This window comes from Salmo trutta, chromosome 21 (genome assembly GCF_901001165.1).
Source record: "Salmo trutta chromosome 21, fSalTru1.1, whole genome shotgun sequence".
Taxonomy (NCBI): Eukaryota; Metazoa; Chordata; class Actinopteri; order Salmoniformes; family Salmonidae; genus Salmo; species Salmo trutta.
Genome location: NC_042977.1, coordinates 33,035,138 through 33,049,057, shown reverse-complemented (window position 1 = coordinate 33,049,057; position 13,920 = coordinate 33,035,138). Strand labels below are relative to the sequence as shown.

At 39.4% G+C, this 13,920-nt stretch overlaps 2 protein-coding genes across 3 annotated transcripts; one reads left to right on the top strand and one right to left on the bottom strand.

Moving 5' to 3' along the window:
- Positions 1 to 1,022: 1,022 nt before the first annotated feature.
- Positions 1,023 to 5,523, bottom strand: LOC115157203 (HIG1 domain family member 1A, mitochondrial). The gene is made up of 4 exons (XM_029705266.1): positions 5,225 to 5,523; positions 4,631 to 4,702; positions 3,568 to 3,702; positions 1,023 to 2,851 (listed from the first exon to the last, which is right to left on the bottom strand). The coding sequence occupies exons 2-4, from the start codon at positions 4,695 to 4,697 to the stop codon at positions 2,760 to 2,762; spliced, it is 294 nt and encodes a 97-aa protein (XP_029561126.1). The 5' UTR covers positions 4,698 to 4,702; positions 5,225 to 5,523; the 3' UTR covers positions 1,023 to 2,759.
- A 45-nt stretch (positions 5,524 to 5,568) lies between these two features.
- LOC115157202 (atypical chemokine receptor 2) lies at positions 5,569 to 8,061 on the top strand. Of its 2 annotated transcripts, XM_029705264.1 has the most exons (3): positions 5,570 to 6,040; positions 6,287 to 6,524; positions 6,633 to 8,061. In XM_029705264.1, exon 3 carries the CDS (start codon positions 6,648 to 6,650, stop codon positions 7,764 to 7,766), a length of 1,119 nt encoding a protein of 372 aa, XP_029561124.1. In that variant the 5' UTR covers positions 5,570 to 6,040; positions 6,287 to 6,524; positions 6,633 to 6,647; the 3' UTR covers positions 7,767 to 8,061. The 2 variants fall into 2 exon arrangements, with proteins under 2 accessions (XP_029561125.1, XP_029561124.1); XM_029705265.1 differs by lacking the exon at positions 6,287 to 6,524 and having other exon boundaries at positions 5,569 to 6,040.
- The last annotated feature ends 5,859 nt before the right edge of the window (positions 8,062 to 13,920 follow it).

Genomic DNA, 13,920 nt, shown 5'->3' with positions numbered 1-13,920 from the left:
ATCTACATTTTTGCCATTACATTTAAGAGGTTTTAAGCTAGCTAGTTATTGTTATGTTGTTGCTAAACGCGGAACTATTCAACATCAGCTTTTATAACAAGAAGCAAACGCTAAGAAGGTTGTTTATGAAGATATCTGTGGTTAGAAGCTTGTTTTGAGGTCAGTGCTTTTTGGGATCATTGTCCCAGGACATAGACATGCCTTATATGGGCAGAAAGCTTACATGCTTGTTAATCTAACTGCACTGTCCAATTTACAGTAGCTATTACAGTGAGTGAAAAAATACCATGCTATTGTTTGAGGAGAGTGCACAAAAACAAAAAACTTTTATCACGGCAACTGGTTTGATACATTTACCTCTGAAGGTAAATAATGTACTTACATTCAGTAATCTTGCTCTGATTTGTCATCCTGAGGGTCCCAGAGATAAAATATAGAATTTTTTTTTGTTGATAAAATCAATTTTTATATTCAAATGTAGGAACTGGGTTCTACAGTTTGAACCCCTGCTGTGTCTGGGTATGTCATTTTAGGCGAAAATTGAAAAAAAGGGTCCGATCCTTAAGAGGTTTTAACCCTTAACCATCTTGAATTTTAACTTCAACGGTAGTGTGGACGTCCCCCACGGATCCCGATTGGCATGGACTGTTGTTTTGTTAGTGGCGATGCACTTCCTAGTCCCATCAAATGCTATTGTTTCCATGGCAACGTGCTCTTCCTTGGAGGCACGCACGGCGCAACAGGTTAACAGGCGGGGAGAGGACCAGGCCCCGTGTCCGGTCTGATGTTTTTGCCAGACATACTGGATGATCAAATCATAGACATACAGTAGACCTACGTCATTCAATCAAACACATGACCATTTTGATTTGGCAACCTGTGTGCCAGTGCATTCAGCATTATCAGTCTACAGTTATTATTGAAACCCATAATAATCCAAGGTATATTAGAATGAGTGTGATGAAGTGGGTTAATATTGTTTTCTGACTGATTTTCTAAAGTAATATTGTCATACACAACACTTTAATAATTTGTATTTATTTCACACACTATTGTTGATGAATATGTTCCAGTGCACTCAACCATTCAACATTGGGAGAGAGAATGACTTATAACATAGATGGTTAAAATTTCAGCAGTTTGTAGACAATAATGCCTTAAATGCAGTTCCATAAAAGTTATGATTATAGGCCTACAGCCCAATTACTTACTCTGTATAAACAATTCAGCCATTAGCTGTGTGAGACCATTTTATTACAGAATATCAATTTATTAACTTTCTATCAAAAAAGGAAAAATCACATAATGATCTATTTTGAGATCCTGATTTAGGTAGTCCGAGTGCCAGACCTAATAGAGTGTGTTAGCCTCTCCTATTGTCAGGTCACAGGTCACTACCACCTATTAGGGGGATGCTTTATTGCACTCATAAGTAAAGGCCATTTGACAATAGTAAGGTGCAACACATATTTTTCATTGGTAAAATACAATACATAAAGATGTACTATGCAGAAATCGCTCTGCCATTTCCTGGTTGCTAAATCGCAAAAATTATAATAGTTTGCCTAATTTCAGTTTATGTGACAAAACAAGCAAGTATAGTGTAGAGAATCATTGTACCGTCTAAACTGCTGTGAAATGTATTTTCACATAGGCAAAAATATTGTATGTTCAGCTGTTTGAAGCTGGTGCACAAAACCCGAAAGTAAAAGAAGCTAAAATTAAACTTAAAAGTGGAAAGTATAGAAATAGTGCACATAGAACAGATCTACCGCTAGACTTGCTGTCAATGAGTGACATATCGATTACTCACATTTCTATGTGAATTTTGTCAGGTCACCCAAAAAGTTACACATTGCAGCTTTAATAATAGAGTGAATCTAAATAATGTAATAATCAACCAATAAAATAAATACAATAAAATACCCTTCCAAAGGAAATCCAGAAAAGCATTCAGAGTGACGATTGGAATAGTGGTGGTTGAGCAAGACCTGTGTCCTAATAACAGCTGGTTGTCTTGTACCAACACAGCCACTTCAACTCAAACTACCTAATAGCCTTTGCTGATCCAGAGCATGTTATATAGCCCTCAAACTCAACTCTGGACCTCAAAGCCAGTTTCACTCTATTTGCATTGTTTCCCTTTAATCAGAGGCTGGGACAATAGGTGTGTGCAATTAATTGTTAGGTAGAATAGAACCAGCAGGCTTCGGACCTCGTAGGGTAAGAGTACCCGTTTTATAGCATCAAATGCCTGTTTGTTCCTCATTTGATAACCAGATGTAACTAACATCCTTAGCAATAAATATTTCATACAACATATTGTTCTCCTAAAATAATTTTTTTGAATGTGAGTTTCCACTACCACTTGTCCTCGAGTCAACCACGTACCTTCAACAGACTTGCATTCACAATCATCTCATACATCATGTTTTGTGTGTCATTAAGCTGCAATACCATCTCAGGTAGTTACAGTTGGCTCATATCTATGTCTCATCAAAGTGACAACCCTCAGGAAACACACACCTTTTGAGGATATGGAGAATCAAAACTGAGTTGAGGTAAGGCACGGCATCTTCGTCTAAAAAGAGTTCAGTAGACATTCTTGTTGAGTGAGAATTCCTTAAAACTACCTAGTACATTAAGAGGTGTGTTATACATGGGAAAGATGTGTAGATATACAACTTATGGCAAACTGAGGTAATATTAAGGGGACATACAAAATATTAATCCAAAAGAGTCCATATTCATTTATCGGGTTATTTGTGTTGAAATGCAGACTGCTGTTGTAATGCCTTCAGTTCTTCTCTTGGCTTCACAATGTAGTCTTTGTACATGGAATAAATGACACCTGAAAAACAGAGGGAAGAAAATGTTAAATGAAGATAATTTCCAAAACTAGTACATAAAATTACATTGTATTGGAGCTGCTGTAACTTAAATAGGAAAGTGTACATCATTTCATACGGTATACTTTTTCATGTAACATAGCAACATAATGACGACATCTGCAGCGTGAGAGGCTTTAAGACTAGTTTACATCTAGAATAACAATGTATCAAAATAACAGTTTCCACATCCTGTGCGATCTGATCAGTAGCCAAATCTGTTTTGGGACAGATACATTTCGCCAGAAACCTTACAACACTGTGCAAAAATATTTCAATTTGGCATGTACCAGAAAACTGGTGCCTGCAACGTTAAATAACATTACAACCTCATCCAATCACAATGTGGACACATGACACATTTAAAGGTCATGTGTGGACACAAAGTTATTTTATCAAATACAGATTTCAAGTTTAATACCAGTGGGGTGTTCCAGAAAGCAGGACCATTAAGTTACCAAGCAAACTTTGATAAATATAGCTCTTGATTTTCTAAATTATTTAGAATGCTAAACTTGAATATGGGTTGTTGGTTGTCCAGTCAATTATTTAAAGTTTATATTTCTCAAAAATAAATTATTTTTGGGACAGTTAGCTACCTGGCTTACTTATTGATCCTGCTTTCTGGAACAGCCCCTAGGTGTCAACAGGGTCCAACAGCCTGTAATACTGTACATACCAATGGTCATAGCTCCCACCACAAATCCTTGGGCCATAACACGCATGTGGATAAGGTGCACTGACATCTTCATGTCTCCACGGCTCTTCAACTTGTAAAGTCTGTAGCCCACAATGGAAAAGAATCCTGCCATTCCTTAAAAAAAAGTTAACTTAGTACACAATATAAAGGACAACTGGGCATATAGGACAATGGCAATTGAAGACATACAGTCAATATCTACATCAATAAAAAACAACCAATTTGCAGGTCCATAAAGGTGCATGAGATAACTATGATGGATATGGGCTACAGGTGTGGTTGTGTGTGCTGTGTATATCAATTATTGGTAGTATACACTAGATGACTGACATGGGGCACTGTTTTAAAGCCACCATCTTGGCAATCCCCCACCGTTGTAAAAAATAATTTAGAAGCAATGGAAATGAATTTGTCAATGTCTACATTTGTTTTTGCCACGTTCATTCTATTACAGAGACTTTAATGCATACCTCTACATATTTTGTGAGCTAAAAATATTTTAATTTTTTTTGGTTAAAGTATAATTTTTATAAAGTTCTAATGTTACTGTCCGCACTACAACAACAAAATACTTAATACATGTAATTTTGACCTTGAAACATTTAATTGAAACACTGTAGAATTCCAATCATTCCTATGGAGACTGCTTCTTCTGGGGAGTGCCAATATGGCCAATACATTGCATCAGCAATCCAGGGTTTACATCACTAGCGGTTCTGGAGGGAGGGGGGGGGGGGGCAGTGCCCCTGTGACAACAGTTTTGGACCGCCTTGTGGCCCCCCTAAATGTGGAGTACGAAATAATTTTTTCACAACAAATTTTTGCTATCGTTCTTTTTTTACATCCGTTATTAGACAGTGGCAATGCGGAACATGGTCTTTTGCCTGCTAATGCCTGCAATGCAGTGAAGAAAACGATGTGACAACAATAACGTCTAATGTAACTGGCCCCTCTAACAGTACAACTGGCCCCAGCTTGGCCCCCCCAGTTGAAATGGTCTAGAACCGCCACTGGTTTACATACAACATTTTATACTACTCACCTATTGGGACAAAAGGATTCTCCTTCACCTTTCGCATCAACTTCGATTCTTCATCATATGCAGACATCTTGGCTGAAACCAGAAAATTATAATTACTCAGAGGTACTGTACTTTATAACATAAATCTACCAAAGACGTTATTCACAATGATTTTCTCACTATGTCAACGACACAGATAACTACATTAAATAGGCTATTAGCAGTCATATTATTGGAAAATATTGGGACATACTTATAGGTCTCAGTAGGCCTATCTGAGCTTGTAAAACCTACAACACCAAACGTAATCAATAACTTGAAGTAGAAGTTCAGATATCAGTAACATGGTATTATCTTGGAAAATACAGTAAAACGTCGATTTATTTCAAGGACTGTAAGGATGTAACCTAATAGTTAATATCAGAGATTAAAGCAATGTGATGATTTAATACAGAATAACATTATAATTCATTCGTTTTGGCCAAGCTATATAAGAGTTCCCACCTCGAGGACACTTTTGAATGAAGGTCAAAGGGAACTGTTTCATAGTAAATATCACTTATGATTCCCTAAATAAAGACAACATCCGACATTAAAATGAACATGTATTCTTACCGTTTTGTCAAACTTCTATTGAAGATAATGGATCCGGACTGATTCTGTATGCGCTACACAGCAAATAGACACCGCGCTGTCCTTACATTGAGCAACTCAAACAGCAGTCCAAAATGAAGTAACATTTTCACACACATGTGACGTAGGCTGTCTTTTTCCATTGAATTATCTCACACGTTTAGCCAATAAAAACCCCTCAACCTTTTTCAATTAATTTGTTCAATCTCTTGATTATTATCCCTTGTTTATGGTACATTTTATTATGGCTCTCCCTGGAAAATAATAAACTCGAGCTGCAAATAAACTAAATCGTTCACAGAAGAAAATCTGTATGAATTGTAGTTCGGGAGGAATTACAAAATCGGTTTTGACAGAGTATATACCTCCAAATAAAACGTATTTAATTCCATGAGATACACATGTGTACGTATGCATTTAAGGATGAGAGTATATATTTATTTTGGAGATACTTACATTTTAAACGTCGTTTTAAAGTTTATTGGAACGCCATTTCCCAGAGTGCAAAACTAAACGGGGGGCGTGGTGTTTTAAAATAGCTTGTCTCATCCGATGTGCGCATTCGCCACGTGCTAGAACGGAATGTACCCTAGTTATTTTGGATCTCGTGCTGTGAATCGATTTGCATGAAATTATTATTTTATACAACTCAAATATCTATCATAGGTTTATAGACATTGATAGAATGGACTAAAACACAGGTGGTTCATGTTTTAAATATTCAAAATAATAAATGTCTATACCCTATCTATACATAAAATAGATTCAAGTTAGGTCTATAGAGGTATAGGTCTAGAGGTAAGTCGTTGAATTCAAACCTATAAACTGATCATTTAATTCAGATGTTTCCAAGAGGGTCTATAGTGGATTTTTGTTGCATTGGAAATATAGTTTAAATTACAACCTGTCATGTGATAGGCTACTCTAAAAGGGCAAAACGTCAACATAGTATCTTGTGACATGTTTAAATAGATACGTTTTAACTATCCATTATCAATTTCTATGAACTTATTCCACAAATATGCTGTTTGATAAATTCAACAGATGCTGTATTTTGAGTTTCCATTAAGAGTAAAAAAAAAACACAGGATTTTACATGTTGCTTATACGTGAGAGGAAGAGGCAATGACAAATACCAGGAAACGGGAATGCCTTCTTACTTCAGACAAACTGCTTACTTACATACCTATAGTGCTTATTACTTAAAGGCAGTTTTTTATTGCTGGAACAGAAACTTTACTATTGGCTTTTAGGATTTCAGAAACACTTTTTTCCCCCAGAGGTAAGCCTACTCTACTGCATGCATAAAACATCATAGAGGAAAGTTGTTTCTTCTTCTTGATGGTAAATCATCTGTCTGAAGTCTGTATTTCACATTTCTCCTCCTTAGATATACAACAGGATAATGGATTTAAACATCCCAGAACTGACTGATGACTATAACTACAGCCAATATTATGACTATGGAGATGAACCATTGGATGGCTTTGGACTTTGTGAAAAGGCACACGTCAAAGTATTTGGAAGAATTTTTCTACCCATCTCTTACATTATCATTTGCACCCTCAGCATTATAGTAAATATACTTTTTATTTCAACTTTAATCAAATCCAAACATCATAGAAAAACATTTCCTATGAGTATGGCAATTTCTGATATGTTGTTTGCATTAACACTCCCTTTTTGGGCAGTGTATGCCCACAATGAATGGATATTTGGCAATGATTCCTGCAAGACAGTTACTGCGATTTACATCACTACTTTGTACAGCAGTATCCTGTTCATCACTTGTATAAGTGTGGATAGGTATTTAAATGTAGTATGGACTCTTTCCAGCTGGAACCACTGTACACCTATGGAAAACACCTTAGTGTGCTTTGTGGTGTGGAGCCTCTCCATCTTAGCAGCAGCTCCACATTGGACCTTCGTTCAGGAACAAGAGTTTCACGGCCAGACGATTTGCATGTACCCTTTTGGAGAGGAAAATCACTTGCCTCTGTGGAAGATTCTCATGAAGTTTCAGCTGAACGTCTTTGGGTTTCTCACACCTTTTCTGATCATGCTCTTCTGCTACCTGCGAGTCTGCTGTGCTGTAGCGAAGGTTAAAGTGGGACCGAGACGAAAGAGTCTGAAATTGGTCATGATAGTTGTTGTGGTATTTTTTGTGTTATGGTTCCCGTACAACATTGTGTCCTTTTTACACTCCTTGCAACACTTGCATGTGATTTCTAATTGTGCCACAAGCCTACATCTGGATTTCGCCATTCAGGTTACAGAGGTCATTGCCTATAGCCATGGTTTTGTAAATCCCATTGTGTATGCCTTTGTCAACACGAGGGTTTGGAAGGGCTTTGCTAAGATGTGTGGGGGGAAATGCAGAAGAAGAACCAGTGATGAGTATGTGCTGGAGTGCTCCGATAGCACAAAGTCCATGTCAGTTCAGAGTGGAGTGATAGAGTTACAAGCAGTTCAGAGCTACCTAGAGAATAATACTCATCAACCAACAAACACAGAGCGGAGATAATCCTCCATTAAGAGTTGAAATGGCTTTGCACAAATAACGGTTTTCATTATAACATATTAACTATACCTGGGGAGTTAAATGGATTATTTACAATGACTCTCTATTTACAGTGTGTTTGTGTCCTTCTATTCCTTGTATTCATATACAGTATATCATTGTACAAATAGGGGGGTATATTGGCAAGATACATGACAATATAGATGTTTAATAGTTGAGCAGTTGTTTTGCTATCACACAGTGTTCTGAATAAAATAAAGATATAAAATAAAGCCACTCAGCATATGTGTGACACCAGTTAAACCTCGTGGCTATCTTACAAGGGTAACGTGGTGTCCTCCCTTCCTGTAATTCATAGTTTCATAATGCCAGTACAGACTTTTTTAATCAGGGCTATGTACAGTACATTTGAAAAGTGTTCAGACCCTTTGACTTTTTCCACATTTTGTTACATTACAGCCTTATTCTAAAATGGATTAAATTATTATTTTCCTCAGCCTTCCCTGTAGCTCAGTTGGTAGAGCATGGTGTTTGCAACGCCTGGGTTGTGGGTTTGATTCCCACGGGGGGCCAGCACAGGAAAAAGATGTATGAAATGTATGCATTCACTACTGTAAGTCGCTCTGGATAAGAGCGTCTGCTAAATGACTAAAATATAAATATATATATAAATCTACACACAATGCCCCATAATGACAAAACAAAAACTGTTTTTTAGAAATGTAAAAAACAGAAACACCTTATTTACATAAGTATTCAGATCCTTTGTTATGAGACTCAAAATTGAGCTCAGGTGCATCCTGTTTCCATTGATCATCCTTGAGATGTTTTTACAACTTGATTGGAGTCCATCTGTGGTAAATTAAATTGATTGGACATGATTTGGAAAGGCACACCCCTATCTATATAAGGTCCGACAGTTGACAGTGCATGTCAGAGCAAAAACCAAGCTATGAAGTCGAAGGAATTGTCCGTACAGGATTGTGTCGAGGGACATATCTGGGGAAGGGTACCAAAACATTTCTGCAGCATTGACGGTCCCCAAGAACACAGTGGCCTCCATCATTCTTAAATGGAAGAAGTTTGGAACCACCAAGACTCTTCGTAGAGCTGGCCGCCCGGACAAACTGAGCAATCGGAGGAGAAGGGCCTTGACCAATCAGGCCTTTATGGTAGAGTGGCCAGACGGAAGCTACTCCTCAGTAAAAGGCACATGACAGCCCGCTTGGAGTTTGCCAAAAGGCACCTAAAGGACTCAGACAATGAGAAACAAGATTCTCTGGTCTGCTGAAACCAAGATTGAACTCTTTGGCCTGAATGCCAAGCGTCACGTCTGGAGGAAACCTGGCACCATCCCTACAGTGAAGCATGGAGGTGGCAGCATCCTGCTGTGGGGATGTTTTTCAGCAGCAGGAACTGGGAGACTAGTCAGGATCAAGGGAAAGATGAACGGAGCAAAGTACAGAGCAATCCTTGATGGAGACATGCTCTAGAGCGCTCAGGACCTCAGAGTGGGATGAAGATTCACCTTCCAACAGGACAATAACCCTAAGCACACAGACAAGTCTCTGAATGTCCTTGAGTGGCCCAGCCACAGCCTGGACTTGAACACGATCTAACATCTCTGGAGAGACCTGAAAAAAACTTTGCAAGGGGTCTGAATACTTTCCGAATGCACTGTATCTAGGTAGAGGATATCTACCGTATTCAAGGGATATATGTATAAACTGCTAAAAATCTCAATGTAGCCTACTGCATCAGATTTATTTTATTTTGTTTAAAAGTAATTTGTCACAGACTAATCCCGAGGAGGCACTTCTAAGGTCATAGTGGTAAGAAAGCAACTTTGACCCATCAGACTTTCCACCCCAATTCCTGACAGGACAGAACACAATCACTGAAAAGTAGAGCCAATTGAATAACTCTAAAATATCTCCTAGAAGACTGTCAATAATATGCAAACAACATGGACCATAGTACTGTGACCCCTAATTCCTAACAGCAGGACAAGACACAATCACTGATAAGTAGACCCAAAGAGATTGAACTACTCTAAAATATCCCCTAGATTAGAAGACAGTCAATAATATTTAAACCACATGAACCATTGTACTGGCCAAAAGTGGTGGTGTTGTAAAATAATGGTGTTTTTTGGCCATATGACAAAATGGCTCAGTTTTCCTTCAGATACTTTTCAAAATAATGTGATTTCATATTCAGGGGTTATATTGTCAAGATACTGATAATAAAGACGTTTATTAGTTGAACTTATTTTTTTGCTATCACACAGTGTAATGAATAATTAAAAAATTGTCACTCACCATAATAGTTTATAAAACTGCTACGAATCTCAATGTAGACTACAGCATTTTAATTTGTTATTTAAGTAATTTGTCAAAGAGACATCTCAATTCCTGTATCCCCAAGAGGCACTTCAATGTTCATCATAGGGGTATGAAACAAAACAGGAAGCAACTTTGACGTAACAGACTTTCCACTCCAATTCCTGCCAGGACACAATCACTGATAAGTAGTCTCAAAGAGATTATACTACATTTACATTTACGTAATTTAGCAGACACTTTTATCCAGAGCGACTTACAAATTGGTGCATTCACCTTATGATATCCAGTGGAACAACCACTTTACAATAGTACATCTATATCTTTTTTTTTTGGGGGGGGGGGGGGGTTAGAAGGATTACTTTATCCTATCCCAGGTATTCCTTAAAGAGGTGGGGTTTCAGGTGTCACCGGAAGGTGGTGATTGACTCCGCTGTCCTGGCGATGTGAGGGAGCTTGTTCCACCATTGGGGTGCCAGAGCAGCGAACAGTTTTGACTGGGCTGAGTGGGAACTGTGCTTCCGCAGAGGTAGGGAGGCGAGCAGGCCAGAGGTGGATGAACGCAGTGCCCTTCTTTGAGTGTAGGGACTGATCAGAGCCTGAAGGTACGGAGGTGCCGTTCCCCTCACAGCTTCGTAGGCAAGCACCATGGTCTTGTAGCAGATGCGAGCTTCAACTGGAAGCCAGTGGAGTGTGCAGAGGAGCGGGGTGATGTGAGAGAACTTGGGAAGGTTGAACACCAGACGGGCTGCGGCGTTCTGGATGAGTTGTAAGGGTTTAATGGCACAGGCAGGGAGCCCCGCCAGCAGCAAGTTGCAGTAATCCAGACGGGAGATGACAAGTGCCTGGATTAGGACCTGCGCCGCTTCCTGTGTAAGGCAGGGTCGTACTCTGCGAATGTTGTAGAGCATGAACCTACAGGATCGGGTCACTGCCTTGATGTTAGCGGAGAACGACAGGGTGTTGTCCAGGGTCACGCCAAGGCTCTTAGCACTCTGGGAGGAGGACACAATGGAGTTGTCAACCGTGATGGCTAGATCATGGAACGGGCAGTCCTTCCCCAGGAGGAAGAGCAGCTCCATCTTGCCGAGGTTCAGCTTGAGGTGGTGATCCGTCATCCACACTGATATGTCTGCCAGACATGCAGAGATGTGATTCGCCAGCTAGTTATCAGAAGGGGGAAAGGAGAAGATTAATTGTGTGTCGTCTGCGTAGCAATGATAGGAGAGACCATGTGAGGATATGACAGAGCCAAGTGACTTGGTATATAGCGAGAATAGGAGAGGGCCTAGAACTGAGCCCTGGGGGACACCAGTGTTGAGAGCACGTGGTGCGGAGACAGATTCTCGCCACGCCACCTGGTAGGAGCGACTTGTCAGGTAGGATGCAATCCAAGAGTGAGCCGCGCCGGAGATGCCCAACTCGGAGAGGGTGGAGAGGAGGATCTGATGGTTCACAGTATCAAAGGCAGCAGATAGGTCTAGAAGGATGAGAGCAGAGGAGAGAGAGTTAGCTTTAGCAGTGCGGAGAGCCTCCGTGACACAGAGAAGAGCAGTCTCAGTTGAATGACCAGTCTTGAAACCTGACTGATTTGGATCAAGAAGGTCATTCTGAGAGAGATAGCAAGAGAGCTGACCAAGGACGGCACGCGCAAGAGTTTTGGAGAGAAAAGAAAGAAGGGATACTGGTCTGTAGTTGTTGACATCGGAGGGATCGAGTGTACTACAACATGGAAACAACACGGACCATTTTTCTGTGACCCCTTTGTAAAGAAGAATGTATGGTCAGTGGTGCTATAGATACACACAGCGAGGCAGTGTTTAACGTGACCACACACCCGAGTAGTGTACAGCAATAGGGTATTTCCATTACTCCCATGTAATTAGTCAAACTTTGGCGGCATCCGCTGCAAACAACTGTCACTTTTTGGTCGTTTCAATAAACGTTTTCAGCAGCCTCACGTGTCGTTATTAACATACTTGGCGGTCACAACAACAAATCATTTGCATGATACTTATTCTGCCACTCCAATCGTCTCTTTGGCTGATAATCGGGACGTACATTCCATGCGACAGTATATCTGCTCATGCTAATATTTTTACGTTTCGAATGAAAGTGTTTTTAGGAATGATGTAGTTTGTTGATTAAGACGGCATGGAAGTATGAACAATGACCAACCAAGCATATCCTAAATGTTTATAGAATGAATGAAAAATGAATACAGCAATTGTCGGGTTATGAATAAAGTTATTAATTTCAGATAACGGAGTACCCTATGGCTGTATCCTACTCGGGGGCGTGTTCACGTTAAGCCCTGCCTCGCTGTGTGTATCTATAGCAAAATAAATGTACACTATCATTCTTGGCCAGATGGCATGTCCCCAGAGAAAATAACTCAGTTTTCCTTCAGATCCTTTTCAAAATAATTTGATTTCATATACAGCGGTTATATTGTCAAGATACTGACCATAAAGATGTTTATTAGTTGAACTTATATTTTTTGCTATCACACAGTGTAATGAATAATACAAACATTGTCACTCACCATAATAGTTTATAAAACTGGTACAAATCTCAATGTAGCCTACAGCATTTTAATTTGTTATGTAAGTAATTTGTCACAGAGACATCTCAATTCCTGTTTCCCCAAGAGGTACTTCAATGTTCATCATAGGGGTATGAAACAAAACAGGAAGCAACTTTGACCCATCAGACTTTCCACTCCAATTCCTGCCAGGACACAATCACTGATAAGTAGTCTCAAAGAGATTATACTACAACATGGAAACAACACGGACCATTTTTCTGTGACCCCTTTGTAAAGAAGAATGTATGGTCAGTGGTGCTATAGATACACACAGCGAGGCAGGGTTTAACGTGACCACACACCCGAGTAGTGTACAGCAATAGGGTATTCCCATTACTCCCATGTAATTAGTCAAACTTTGGCGGCATCCGCTGCAAACAACTGTCATTTTTGGTCGTTTCAATAAACGTTTTCAACAGCCTCACATGTCGTTATTAACATACTTGGCGGTCACAACAACACATTATTTGAAAGATACTTATTCTGCCACTCTAATCGTCTCTTTTGCTGATAATCGAGACGTACATTCCACGCGACAGTCTATCTGCTCATGCTAATATTTTTACGTTTCGAATGAGTGTTTTTAGGAATGATGTAGTTTGTTGATTAAGACGGCATGGAAGTATGAACAATGACCAAACAAGCTTATCCTAAGTGTTTATATAATTAATAAAAAAATGAATACAGCAGTTGTCGGGTTATGAATAAAGTAATTAATTTAAGATATATGAGTAACGGGAGTACCCTATGGCTGTATCCTACTCGGGGACGTGTTCACGTTAAACCCTGCCTCGCTGTGTGTATCTATAGCAAAACAAATGTATACTATCATTTTTGGCCAGATGGGGGCGGCATGTCCCAAGATAAATTAACGCGGATCCTTTCTAAAATTATGTGTTTCTAGGCTCCTCACTGACAAGATAGTATAGCGTGATGTTTATGGTATTCTCTCTTCCTCAATCATCACTCAGGGTTTCAAAGTGTTATCATGGTGAAGGAAGTCCATGCTTAGTATGTTGCCACCATACAGTTAAACTTAAAGTTGCACTCCACTCCGCTCAAACGCATTAAGAAGGAAATAAATTCCACAAATTAACTTTTAACAAGGCACACCTGTTAATTGAAATGCATTCCAGGTGACTACCTCATGAGGCTGGTTGAGAGTGTGCAAAGCTGTCATCAAGCCAAAGGGTGGCTACTTTGAAGAAGTTTAACACTTTTTTAGTTA